A 13080-nucleotide genomic window follows, 5' to 3' on the forward strand; every position below is an offset into this window, starting at 1 on the left:
ATGACAGATGGCCTCGTAGACTTATCCGCACGGGCTGTGCTCAGCAGTGGCTGTGGAGAGAGGCCAGACCAGAATGTGTGTGGCGATCTAAGCGCGACCACGCATCGTGCAGCCGACTGCCATCTAAACTGGAAACAGGCCGTTCTCTTTAAGATGGCGGAATATACCTGTAAACAGACGCAATGGCTTCTGGCAGACATAAACACAGTTTCGTGTTTCCCTTCGGAAGGCGGAAGAGGAAACCTTGAAAGGCTTCCGGGAGAACAGTCTGCGAGGGAGATGCGGCAAGCGCAGCAAATGGTCTCATGTCTGTATGTAAGGCATACAGGCGACGTCGAGAGCCCGTGGGGCCGTCCCACGGATCAGGGTCCCAGAGACCGGGCTTGACCAGCTGCTAGATTCCCACGGAGTCCCCGAAGGGGATCGAAATAATCGGTCATCACAACTTTCTGCACGCCGCCAGATCGAGATGATCTGCATGGACCCTGGGAGGGGGAGGGGGATGGGAATGGGAAGCCTTTTCCTCGCAATCCTACTGCACAGCGAGGCGCACGCGTTTAAGGGTGGGCCGCCATTGAATAATCGGTCGACACCTCGCGGCCGGATAAGAGCTGTCAGATTTTGACCCCTCAGATCTGCTGCGCTCAGTACCTCGACACCTCGGCCGCCCCACGTTCCCTCAGCCCCCTGCCGCAGGGGCAATGGCCTTGCTGCGCTTGATGTCTAATACTCGTCCACGCTCCGGCCGTCTCGATCGCTAACACTCGATCCGGCCGCACGCCATCCGCATGAACCTGTTGCACGCAGTGTCTGGCCTGCACCTAGAGCCCTAAGGGCACGGTCCGTACTCAGATGGCGCGGGCGGATAGCGGCCCGGCTGAAGGACCCAAAATGTCCGAGGAAATCCTGGTCGAGGCCGTTCTGGCTGAGGTATCATCGTCCGTCCTCTATCTATCTAGCACGCGGAGATGACAGACTCCACTGTTGCATTGGCCAAGTTGGCAAATCTAGGATCGGGATATGCCCCGGGCTCACGGATGAATTGAATGAAGGCCACGAATAATCATAGCTACCCTCTCGAGTGTGTGTGTAAGCGAATTCTTGGGAGGCCGCTCGTGCTTTTTATGAAGCACCCTTCGAAGAGAGGGGCAGTTGCGGTTCGGCAGGATCCCTGGTAAAAACAATTTTCCGTCTGCCTGGAATGAATGCTATCACAAGGATATCTCCGGATGCAAGGCTTATCGTAGTAGGGATACACAATAGGTGTGCAAGGCGGTTAGGCCGATAAGGTTCCCCGAGTCCCCGACGCGTCGCCTACTTCATATGGCTCTGCAGAGCACTGCGTAAGCTGTAGGGCTTTGGCAATCAAAATGATGGATCGATCTGGCTAGAACTGGGCCACTGTAGGTAGAATTGACTGCCCCTCCCCCCGCGGCGTATGGAGCTTTAGGGTACGGACCGTGATACTTGTCAATTCAGAGTGAAGTGGCAGGGAGGGAATCAGGTGACCATGCGCACTTGAGGATGGTTATTATAGCAAAATCGTCATCCTTCAAATCTGCCGATTACGGCAGGACCTGAAGTCATAGATAGAGGTTGCCTGACCAGATTGGCTGGCAGCCTTCACCAAGCTCTAGAACCGGGCATGCCCAGTCCCAATACAGACGAATGTCTTGGCGGAAAGATCTATCGGGCTAAAGCACGATTCCGAGAAGCAAAGGATTTGGATAAACGTTATAGACTACACGCTAACTACACGCTACTGCTGTAAGCCAAAAAAAAAAGAGTGTCTATTAAAAGTTGAGAACAATCGAAAAGGCTCGACCGTACCCCTAGCTTCCGACTACTGATTCATCGCGTTTCGGAGACATCTCTCGCCTAGACCCCTTGGGTTGTTACTATCCAGCCAGCGCGAGTGACTACTTATCGCCACCATATCACCCTCGGTCTTGATCCAGACGCTCCTTGGTTCCATAACGCCCTTTTTCCTGCAATAATGGCGACGTGGACTGGTGACAGGAAAAAATCCGATGAATGAACTTGTCTCGAAAGGCTTAATTATTATCATCAAAACAACAGATGAATAAAATAGATATGGAACGCGTTGCTTATTAAGTGGACTCTACAGGACTTCAGAAAATTACCACCGCGCCAATGTCCTTCACATAGCAAGCTGCAGAAGACCACCCAGGACGGCAGCCAGGCCCATCACAGGGACATTGGCCAGGTTCTGGACAGCAGCGCCGGTGCTGGAAGCAGCAGCAGGGCTACCATCGGTGGTGCCAGAGGATCCATCCTTGGTAGTGGGGTTGGGGAGGTTGGGCTTGCACTTGTAGGTACCCTTGATGACACCGTCGTCGTGAAGCTTGTCGTAAGGATCGCACGAAAACTCGCCCTTGCTCTGCATGTTGAAACCACCCTTGACCTGCTTAAGGGACGGGAGATCAACCCTACAAGACATTGTCAGCAAACAATATAACCCACCATGTATCGACATGCACTTACGTTTCGAACATGCCACTGAAGTCCAGAGCACCAGTGATAGTCTCGAGCTTGGGAATACCGTCAATCTCCTTGAGCTTGTCGTTCTTGGCGATCTGGAAGCCACCATTGACAGTCTGAAGCTGGGGAAGAGAGATGTTCTTCAGATTCTCGTTGTTGTCGAACACAAGGTCGCCGACCTTGGTCAGGTTGGGAGCGGCGAAGTCCTCGAAGCTGTTGCCAAACAGACCAAGCTGACCGGTCAGGGACTTCAGAGATGGAACCGAAACGCTGCTGGTGTTGCGGAAAGTCATGTTCCGGCCAGTCTCCAGGTTCGGCAGGGAGATCTTGAGCTTGTCACTGTTGGCAGCGAAGTTCAGGAGACCGGTGCAGTTCTTGATGTCGTTGACGTTGACCTCGCTCAGGGCCGGGTTCGCGGTAACGTCCAGGTTACCGACAGTGTCAAGGGCGATTCCGTTCAGAGAAGTCAGACCAGTGTTGGTGATGGAGACACTGCCGGCCTTGGAAACACCCTTGGCGAACGAGAGCGCCTGCAGGTTGGGCAGAGCAGCCCACTTGATCTCACCAACCTCGGTCAGAGAACCAAAGCCGAGAGTGGTGAGCGTGATAAGGCCTTGAAGCTCGAAGCTCTTTCCGATGGATTGAAGATCGTTGGCCGTGAGAGAAGACATGTTGGCAGCGCCAAGAGCAGTCAGGCTACCAGTGATCTCCTTCACGCCATCCAGGGCGATGCCGCCAGTGACGTGCTCTGCGATTTCAACATCACCCTCGATGGTCTCGCAGCTGGCAAGCGCACCAGCGTCTCCCTGGTTCTGGATAGTAATCGGCTTGTCGGTTCCATCACAGTTGTCGGCTAGCAATATCCCGTGTCAGCTCGTCGTTTCCCTATGATCAACGCGCTCCAGAGCCGGGAGAGAGATCATTTGCGAGCACGAGCCGAAGGTGTGTCGAAAGACCAGAACTTACACTTTGCTGCGAAAGCGATCTGGCTAGCAGCCAGAGCTGGGAGCAGATACTTCAAAATGGCCATTTTGATGCTAAAAAAATGGCCCCTCCGTAACTATACATACAGAAAAACAGTCAGTTTCTGGTCGAGTGTAGAGAATCTGGAGTCAGATGACGGGTTCTTTGTGTTGAGCGACACGTTCCGACAACGTAACGCAGCAACCAGCAACACAGGGATTCACGGGGTTTCAGCGTGCGAACAAGGACAACAGGGTTACTGACGATTGGTATTAAAAGATGCTATGGATGTTGGACAATGCTCAGCCAAGAGGATCAGGCGTAAGAGAGGTGTTTCAGAAAGGGATGCAGGGTCGCCGCGTAGGTGATGGGAAGTACCAACAAAATGATGTCAAAAGAGGAGCTGAACGAGTGAAAGAAACAGTGAAAGCTTCAACGAGAGAGAAGCTGTAGGTGGCGTTCCTCGAGCGAAGGGAAGAGCACCAATTGGGAAAGCACGACTCTTGAAAGACGTAGAAGAAGGATGGAAGGGGGGAGAAAAGAGAGGCAGGCGGGCAGATGAAGAGGGCGATCAGGGAGGCGGAAAGGAGACATGGTGCGAAATTGGGGGTGGCGCTAAGGCAGGTTACCGGGCGCTGCACGGCAGGAACAGGAATCCTGGCCGGGGAATCTGGAACCGCGGCGCTGTGGCATGAGCCCGCTCTTCTGGGCCCTGGCCGCTCTGATTCGTCCGTCCCAGCCACCGACGGGTTTATCTGCCATGGTTGCTGCCACAAACAGCCCCCCTGTTTCTCCTCCCCAGCGGCGGCTACCAGATGATAATACCTGCACCGACGCCGTCTATCCCAAGTCCCGCGTCTTTGCGCCGGCCTCCACTGAGATCCAGACCTTTTCCTCCGTTCCAGAGCAGAGTCCGAGTCATCGTTACCGAGTTCCAGAGCAGATTATTCTGCGACCTGCAGGGCAACGAGCCATGATTCAATAATAGTAGCAAGCTTCGGCGATCCGAGCATTGTCTGGAATTCTGGGCCCACTCGCCTGCCCTTATCGACCATGATGTGCGATCCCCTACCCGCCTGGTGAAATTGCTCCCCTGTTAAAGGTCCCAACTTTCCCAGAGCTCGGATTTCAAGTTTCCACCGCCGTGACGACGCCGTCGCTCTCGTGCCCCATCCCGCTAAGTACAGGGAGAGGACCGATTCTTATGATAACAATATTAATGTGCCTGGGCAGGCTGGGTCTCCCATACACAAATTGCGTCATCGGCCATAACATGCCCGCTTCGCCTTCTCTTGCGATGAAGTCACCTGTTCGAAAGAAAATAAAACCTAGATTTTTTTTCTTTCTTAATCTCCGGATCCATCTTTCAGTATGGCGGTCTGTCTCACATGCTCTAGCTCTCTATTCAATGACATGGAGGGCCAAGAATCCGCAAAAACTAACCCTGCTGTTGTTTCAATTTGCGTGCCAACCTGCGAATACCACGTAAATTATCGTATGCAAAAGACTAACATGATTTCTCTGGGCCCGGATAGCCCCAACTGTGGGTTAAGGCTCCAATAGCGAACAAGATTGAAACTTGCCACAGTTGACTCCCTAGCTTACCTGAGTTACGGTCAAGCTGAGGAGTGTGCCGATCGGATTAGTTCTGAGCTTGCCACTGTCAATGGCGAACGTGTCACAATATCGCTAAATCGCTGATCCAGGCTCATCACATTATTTTCACAATCTTTCTGTTATTTCTCAGTTCATCATAAGCCAGAACAAATCAATTAGCAACATGACTCAGAAAAGGAGTGGCGTAAGCACGTTCTTCCCATGACCTACAGCATATCTCTTGCAGCGTTCGGCTTTTCGGTCGTCCCGCTGGAGGAGCGGATACAAGACCCGCAGAAATGGAAATGAGTCTTGCCGTCGCCGTTGCCCTTGCCGGGGGTCAACTCCCTGGATACCAGGTCTCTATCCGCATAGGCTCGTGGTCGGTTACACCAAGTTCAAAGCTTGAATGCCAATAGTCAACTCAGGTTATGTAATTGCAGGGCATCTGTCCTACAAAATGGGTAATCTAACTATTTCAATGACTTGGATTCTTTATTATATCATGGACAAATCGATGCACCCAATTTCTACTTTTAGGAATATTCTCTTGGACGAAGGGCGAGGTAAAACCAGCGCCACGCAAGTAGTGCGCAGCGCCGCAGGTTGGTCCATTTTGGTTGGCACTGACAAGCCTGGCGGTCTAAATAAGGCAGCATGGGCACGTTCTCCTCGGAACATCACCAATCCACCGTCAGGCGACGATAAACAGCTAGTCTTCACTCAAAACAGAGAAGGTCCGAGCAATGCACGTTGTCAGCATGCAGCGTGTCATACAGTAGCGACGCCTGCCAGGGCTACGTATACTCCGTGCGGAGTATCGTAGACGTCTAGCAACCAAAATAGCCAGGCCGCTGACGATTCTTCAGGTTGCACAGAATGGCATGTTATAGGAGACTTCGCACTTCTCCTTGTTTGCAGAGGTTGGCACTTCGATCTTTGCAATTGCATGATGCGCAGATGGATGGCACGCTATGTCTGACAGAGTCTTGCTGAAGATGGCTAGATATCTGATGATTGCTAACTCCCAGGTTTGAATGGTCTTGGGGCTTGGTGAAATTAAACTACTGCATTTTTCGCGCCTACTTGCTCTCTGGATGTTGATGGTGAACTGGGAAGCTTGTGGGATCTTCAATGCCAATTTTGCTGCCGTGGTGCACACCCTGCTTGAAGTACTTTACCTAGCCAGCTTTTGACATTGATGACAAATATTCGATAGATTTAACTACAGGGTAGACTATGCACCGGATGATACCGATTGTTATCATTATCCGTATCCATCTAGTCTTGATGCATTCATTGTTATAGGTGGGATAAATATTTACCTACCTAATATATATATCCTCGACCTCCGCGGAAAAAGTGATAAGCGCCCGAGCCGGTCAACCGAGACAAGGTGTCCAGGAAGAGACAGGTTCTTTAGGCACTCGAACACCAAGAGACTACATGTTTTGTGACAACATCTTCCCGTGGGCCTCGACAATAAGCTCACATAAAGACATTGGTACCAGACGGCTATCTGCGATCACATCATCAGAGCGACCCTGGACTGGACCGCAGATTCAATACCCCACTACTTTATATTATTACGGGACTAGCACATGTTGTTGATCCCAGAAGCACTTCATGATCATCCTCGTGGGAATTATAGACAACTGATCTGTCCCGCCGCACGGGATATAATAATGTAGATCCTCCTAGAAGATCTCAATTCTCCGCCTTCGGCTAACAATCAAGGTGGAGTTGGGGCCCCTGGAGCTGGGGGTACCTAAACTACAGTACAGGACAAAATCTCCGGTGATATGCGCGGTCAAGGCGCAGGTCATACTGTACTCCGTACGAGCTGTTCCAGGAAGGCACGAGAGCTATCATCTAAACCTGCCTTGTCATATTTTCCACATTCTCGTCTTCAGCTCTATGTATGCGAGCGTGGATACTTAGCAATGTTCATGTCGACAACCATGTGTTCTGGGAAGCCTCGGCTGTGGCGCGCGTGGTCCCGTGTCCACGACTTTGCGGTCGAATTGACCAAGCAGAGGCAACCTTGGAACAGTCATCAGCCATCCGGGCCACCAGCTTTTGGACCATGTAATTCTTCATAGAGACAACGTCTTCTCTACTGGCGACCACGAACGTGTCTTAATGTTCATTGTTTCCTCTGGACTGCATTATTCTATTCATGGGAGCTTGAGACCGGGTGATCCTTGCAGAGCTTGAAACGCCATGAGCTCGTACTACTGTGCTAACTAGCATCTGTCATCTCATCTAAGCAGCTACCTCTTCAGAAGAAAACTTTGACCCTGGCTTCTGGACGTCTCCTGGTTAATGGATCCCGGTATCTTCCTCCGGGATCTTCATATCCGCGCTTGATCCCGATGGCTCCCAGGCGGTCAGCTCGTATCAGTGCTGCCGCTGAGCAAAAGGCAGCGACGAACGCAAAGCCAGCTAAAGAGAAGAAGAGCAATGATGGAATCCGCAAGACACGAAAGGCACCTGCGAAGAGCGGTGGAAATAACAAAACTTCTGCAGCTGCCAAGGCAATCATAGCAGAAGACGCCTCGTTATCTTTCAAAGTCCCCGAAGCGCCCGCGAGCTCGAAGCGCGAGATAACGGGCCAGATAGCTCCCGAGTCGATTGTGAACGGTGCGACCAGATCGCATTCCACTCCGCCCCCTCTCGATCGCCCCGTTGATCCCCATCGAACAAATGCGACCCTCCGTACCCCGAGGGGCTCATCGGTGGTTGCCTATCCGCCAGGGACGCAGGAAGTCTCCCCTAGCAAGACGGCTCTGCCACGCCCGACGGCAACGACAGGTACTCTTCTCGACCAGGCTGTTGCGCACCTGATTGCGACAGATCCACGGCTCAAACCTCTTATCGAGAAGCACCCTTGCCCGCTTTTCTCGCCCGCAGGACTGGCGGAGGAGGTTGATCCTTTCCAAGCTCTAGCCAGCAGCATAATCGGACAACAGGTGTCAGGTGCGGCGGCCAAGTCGATCAAGAAGAAGTTCGTGGCACTGTTTAATGCACAGGAGGAAGACGAGACGTTGCGGACGACACGGTTTCCGACGCCGGCGGAGGTCGCTCACTGTGACATCTCCACGCTGCGGACTGCGGGGCTATCCCAGCGCAAGGCCGAGTACCTGCAGGGGTTGGCGGAGAAGTTCGTGAGCGGTGAGCTGAGCACGGAGATGCTGCTCAAGGCCAGCGATGAGGAGGTCCTGGAGAAGCTCATTGCAGTCCGCGGGCTGGGAAAGTGGTCCGTCGAGATGTTTGCCTGCTTCGGGTTGAAGCGTATAGATGTCTTTTCCACAGGAGATCTGGGTGTGCAGTAAGTAGCTTCCTATTTTCCAATTATCCAGTCTATTGCAGAACTCGGACATCAGATCATATTGCAACTTTCAATAGCATAGATCTTACTTTCTGTCGTTACCAATCGATCGATCGATACTGACGACATTGAATAGGAAAGGCTGTGCCGCCTTCATGGGCCGTGACGTGAACAAAATCAAGGCCAAAGGTGGCGGCAAGTTCAAGTACATGTCTGAAAAGGAGATGCTTGAGCTGGCACAGAAGTTCGCCCCATACAGGTGCGTTAGAAAATCTCTTCCATTGCCCTTCATGTTTACACCTTCGGATCCTAGATTACGTTTGCAATCTTGCTGACAGAGAGCACGCATTCTAGGAGCCTGTTTATGTGGTATATGTGGCGAGTGCAAGATGTCGATATTACTGTCTTGAGTAATTAATAGATATTTGGGTGCAGGAGGAGGGCCGCCAGAGTTAGATGCCTCGATTCTGAACCTACTTGCAATGGTGTTGACCTGGAGCGCATATTGGCCCGATAGAGCAGGAAGATAAACCGCCATTGTACCGTATGTTCTTTAGATATTACTTCGTTAGAGGTATACTTCACGGCGCAGAGGCGATATAAATGAAATAACTGGTTCGAGCTGTGACACTGCTTCTGTCCCGCATGCATAACCTCGATTGGGAAACTCGTATGGGTTACTACGTCGTACAGGGAGGCCCGGTAAACGCAAACCTGAGCGATTTTCCACCCTACTATTCATTCAAAACGATGTATTTAAGTGATACTGGTCTTGCATATTTGCGGTTGTTCGGACCATTGTGGCTTGATCTTATACCCATTTCATCAACCGGAGCTCCAGAGCTCCCTCAAGTCAGGCTTCTAGGCTGCGTAAGTTTCGACGAATATGAGATACTCAAAGGACAAGAGTAGTAACTTGTGTGAACAAAAGAGATGATATATTGATTTGTACAGTACGAGTACACATAAGTCGGATAACCCAGAAAATGGAGGGGGAAGACGTTGGCCGAAGCGTGGTTGTAAACGAATGCCAAACACGTCCGACCTCACATCCCCGACCCTCCTTCTTCAACTTTCCACCACGCCTGCAACACGTCTATTTTTTTCGTCAAGTCCCATTACGAACGCTTAACGATGAGAGCGTCCAGGTCGGCGCGCTCCTTGCGCTCCTTCTCGACCTCGCGGATGATGGGGGAGAGGTACTCCCGGTCCTGTTTGTTCCCAGCTCGTCAGCACCGTCATATAATTCTCTCGATAGGCCTTTTTTGGTATTATGTTCAAAGGAAATAGTCGTTTCAAGGGGTATATATCTTGGTTTGAAATCCGCGTGACGGGATTGGCCGGTAGGCGATGCGGGGAATTGAGCGACAGTGAAAGAAGAAGATCGCGTCTAACTCACCTCCTCGGGCTTGGTCTGCTCCTCCGGGGGCAGAAGGGTGTGAGAGAGGGAGCACTGTGCGTGAAAAAGAGTGATGTTAGTTATACCCTAGTGGTGCCGGCTTCTTTGCGACGGGGGATTCCGGAAAACGAACCTGGAAGGCTCTGCGGAGACGGAAGACACGGTCGTAGGCCTCCTTTGGAGGGAGACGCTTGATGGCAGTCTGGACGACGTCGTTCTCCTCGGGGATCAGGTCATCGTATCTGGGATGCGGTCAGCGCTGGGCTAAGTACCACCCGGAGGTTTTGAGACCGTCGGACGGAAGGGAAAGTCGGAGTTTTTGATCGAAGTCGACAACAACGCGGAAGGTATCAATTGCGACCCTCACTGTCGAAATTGACTCCTCCGCCTCGTCTACATGCTCTGTTCCTCGGGGAATTGGGATCCGGGGGATGGTTACCTCAGACCGAGTCTCCTGTAGCCGGCGGCGTTGGTGTACCACTCAGCAATGGGCATCAGCCAGCGGTTCAGCGAGGGCCGCTTGACGACGAAGTTGGCGAAGGAAGGGGCGGACATGGTGACGGGCTCTCAAGAGGGGAGTTTGGGTCCAATTGAGAAGTATGGTGCGAAGAGGGAGAGAGAGCGCGAAAGAGGGTCCGGGCAGGCTGGAGACGAAGATGACCCGACGTTGGACCTTAGGTTGTGCAAAATGCAGCTCCCGCCGGCCGGCCTTCCAAAATCATCCGACGGCGGCCTCAGGCAGCGGCACGGCTCGCAGCACGTGACGTTGCCTTTTGCGGCCGACCGAGACGGTGCCGTCACCGCCGGCCTCAGGCAGGCTCACTAAGCTTTGACCTCTGGGCCCGGCAGCGACTCCAACTCCACTTTCTACTTCTACCCGTACTTCCTCAACCTTCTTCTGAATCATCCTTTTCCCTTCCCTCATCCTTGGTGTGCAGCGCGGTCATTTGTTCTACTTCATCCCCTCTTTGGTTGACTAGGCATGGTACTGGTCAATCGCTGATTTTGTCTGCTCCAACAGGGGAGCTGCGTGGTGAAAGGGACCCCGCACGACGTTGGATTGCCGTCATTTGAGTTCCTAATACGACATCGAGCCCCCCCGGCAGTGTCGGACTATCTGGATAATACCGACTCAATCGATCTGTACCACATCTGACAATTGTCGCGACGAGAGAGGGATTGACGCATCTGCCCGAGAGAGACCGGTATTGGGGTTTCCGGGTCGAGCACCGCTATGCTCGGCTCCGTGAGCCCTCGGTGATCAAGACGCACAGAGAACCTGCCTGAGCGCTGGCCCAGTGATGTCTCCAAAGCCCAGCGGTGCTTCGGGAACTGCAACTGGCTCCGGCCGGCAGCAGCTCTCAGACTCAGACAGCCACCCTGCGTCGAGAGTCCACCTGCATCCCACTCCTCCGCCAGGCTCATCCCTGCTCACCCGCCTCCAAATCTACTCGACTCGTATACCAAGCTACTACATCACTCCATTCTGCGGGGCTAGCGCGGGTGTCGCGTCAGGCATCGTAACATGTCCTCTTGACGTGATCAAGACCAAGTTGCAAGCGCAGGGCGGGTTCGTGCGGAGAGGGGGGAAGTTTGTGGAACCTAAGACGTTGTACCGTGGCATGATAGGTACGGGGAGGATGATATGGCGGGAAGAAGGTGTTCGTGGTCTGTACAGAGGACTAGGTCCCATGCTGTTGGGTTACCTGCCCACGTGGGCTGTCTACCTGACGGTGTATGACCGGTCCAGAGAGTTTTTCTACGACAAGTCAGGTCAGTCTATCCATTCCTATCTACTACATTTGCTTATGGTGTTACAGACAGTTGGTGGCTATCTAGAGGCTATGCATCCGTAACGGCGGGAGCGTGCTCCACCGTGGTGACGAACCCGATATGGGTTATCAAGACGAGACTCATGTCCCAGAGTGTCAGGAAGGACAGTGATGGATACCGGGCCCCGTGGCACTACAGGAACACGTGGGATGCAGCTCGCAAGATGTATATGACTGAAGGAATCCGCTCCTTTTACTCTGGTCTCACTCCGGCTTTGCTGGGACTTACACACGTGGCAATTCAGTTCCCGCTCTACGAGTACCTGAAGATGGCTTTCACTGGCTACAGCATCGGCGAGCATCCGGAAGACGGTAGTTCTCACTGGGTTGGCATCTCCCTTGCCACGTTCCTCAGCAAGGTATGCGCGAGCACAATGACATATCCGCATGAGGTGTTAAGGACGAGGCTCCAAACACAGCAGAGGGCCGTCCCTGCACCATCGCCAGAGGAGATAACGTTCCGTGGAGGCTTGGACCATCCTGCAGGCCGCGGTCGACCGCCAGGTGCGGCGTCATCAGATGGCATGCCGAACCGTCCTCGCTACAAAGGCGTTATCCGCACATGCAAGACGATCCTGGAGGAGGAAGGATGGCGCGCGTTCTACTCAGGAATTGGCACCAATCTGTTCCGGGCAGTCCCCGCTGCAATGACCACGATGCTTACCTACGAGTATCTGCGGAAACTTATTTACAACTTCCAGTATGAAGGGGAGAAGAAGCTGGAAATGATCGAAGCGGGACTAGAGGATGCCCGTTTGTGAAATCGGGGAGAGAAAGGGCGATGAATAGGTGCACCTGAAGGGGCCGGAGCTGCTCACTCCGAAGCGGATGTGCGCGGAAAACTTTATGCCCCGTCGCGAGTATCTCGGAGGTCTCGGGGGTATCTGGCCGAGGGGGAGCCAGATAAAGAACATCCCTCTAAAAAAGGAACATACTTCCGAAATCGAAACTTCGAAAAAGCACTGAATCTGCGATCGTCCCAATTCGTCGCCGGACCCTGCACCAAGTCAATTTAATGTCACATTGTAGAATTCTCTACCCCCTTTTCTTTTCGTCTGTAGACCACCCAGGAAGGGGTTGATCACTTACAACCCTCTGTTAAACTACCATCCCATACACATGAGGCGTTTTCCCTTTCGCTAGACATTTTTTTTTGTCATGGGCCATCTCCTATCTTGTACCTCTGAGCGCGCGGTTCGCGCGTGCATGTACAGGCGTGTATATAAATACTTGTTGTTTGAAGATATATATACATATACAAAACATATACAATGCGTGTAATTTCAACATCGCTCTTCTCTATCTAGATACTAAATCCCGTACAAGGCGCGTTGCAGACACGTAGAATCCACACCTGTGATGCATATCTCGGCTTGCTCACGTAACGGATGTGTAGAGAATAACATATAAGGATACTTCAGAAAATATGTAGGTGTACACTGTACATATGTCTTAAC

General features: G+C 52.5%; 5 protein-coding genes across 5 annotated transcripts; 3 read left to right on the forward strand and 2 right to left on the reverse strand.

The window, feature by feature from the left end:
- Nucleotides 1–2161: 2161 nt before the first annotated feature.
- VTN00DRAFT_1407 (uncharacterized protein) lies at nucleotides 2162–3532 on the reverse strand (the record flags this gene model as incomplete). Its single annotated transcript, XM_069427511.1, has 3 exons — nucleotides 2162–2450; nucleotides 2506–3355; nucleotides 3469–3532. The coding sequence occupies 3 exons, from the start codon at nucleotides 3530–3532 to the stop codon at nucleotides 2162–2164; spliced, it is 1203 nt and encodes a 400-aa protein (XP_069292109.1).
- A 212-nt stretch (nucleotides 3533–3744) lies between these two features.
- On the forward strand, nucleotides 3745–4450 carry VTN00DRAFT_1408 (uncharacterized protein; the record flags this gene model as incomplete). The annotated part of the gene is made up of 2 exons (XM_069427512.1): nucleotides 3745–3914; nucleotides 4090–4450. 2 exons carry the CDS (start codon nucleotides 3745–3747, stop codon nucleotides 4448–4450), a joined length of 531 nt encoding a protein of 176 aa, XP_069292110.1.
- Nucleotides 4451–7436: 2986 nt separating this feature from the next.
- On the forward strand, nucleotides 7437–8810 carry VTN00DRAFT_1409 (uncharacterized protein; the record flags this gene model as incomplete). The annotated part of the gene is made up of 3 exons (XM_069427513.1): nucleotides 7437–8392; nucleotides 8529–8651; nucleotides 8747–8810. 3 exons carry the CDS (start codon nucleotides 7437–7439, stop codon nucleotides 8808–8810), a joined length of 1143 nt encoding a protein of 380 aa, XP_069292111.1.
- A 443-nt stretch (nucleotides 8811–9253) lies between these two features.
- VTN00DRAFT_1410 (uncharacterized protein) lies at nucleotides 9254–10346 on the reverse strand (the record flags this gene model as incomplete). Its single annotated transcript, XM_069427515.1, has 5 exons — nucleotides 9254–9458; nucleotides 9515–9603; nucleotides 9792–9845; nucleotides 9925–10033; nucleotides 10231–10346. The coding sequence occupies 5 exons, from the start codon at nucleotides 10344–10346 to the stop codon at nucleotides 9254–9256; spliced, it is 573 nt and encodes a 190-aa protein (XP_069292112.1).
- Nucleotides 10347–11092: 746 nt separating this feature from the next.
- VTN00DRAFT_1411 (uncharacterized protein) lies at nucleotides 11093–12384 on the forward strand (the record flags this gene model as incomplete). The annotated part of the gene is made up of 2 exons (XM_069427516.1): nucleotides 11093–11564; nucleotides 11612–12384. 2 exons carry the CDS (start codon nucleotides 11093–11095, stop codon nucleotides 12382–12384), a joined length of 1245 nt encoding a protein of 414 aa, XP_069292113.1.
- Nucleotides 12385–13080: the final 696 nt, after the last annotated feature.

Source organism: Thermoascus crustaceus (genome assembly GCF_041956765.1).
Source record: "Thermoascus crustaceus strain CBS 181.67 unplaced genomic scaffold VTN00scaffold_1, whole genome shotgun sequence".
In the NCBI taxonomy this organism is placed as follows: domain Eukaryota; kingdom Fungi; phylum Ascomycota; class Eurotiomycetes; order Eurotiales; family Thermoascaceae; genus Thermoascus; species Thermoascus crustaceus.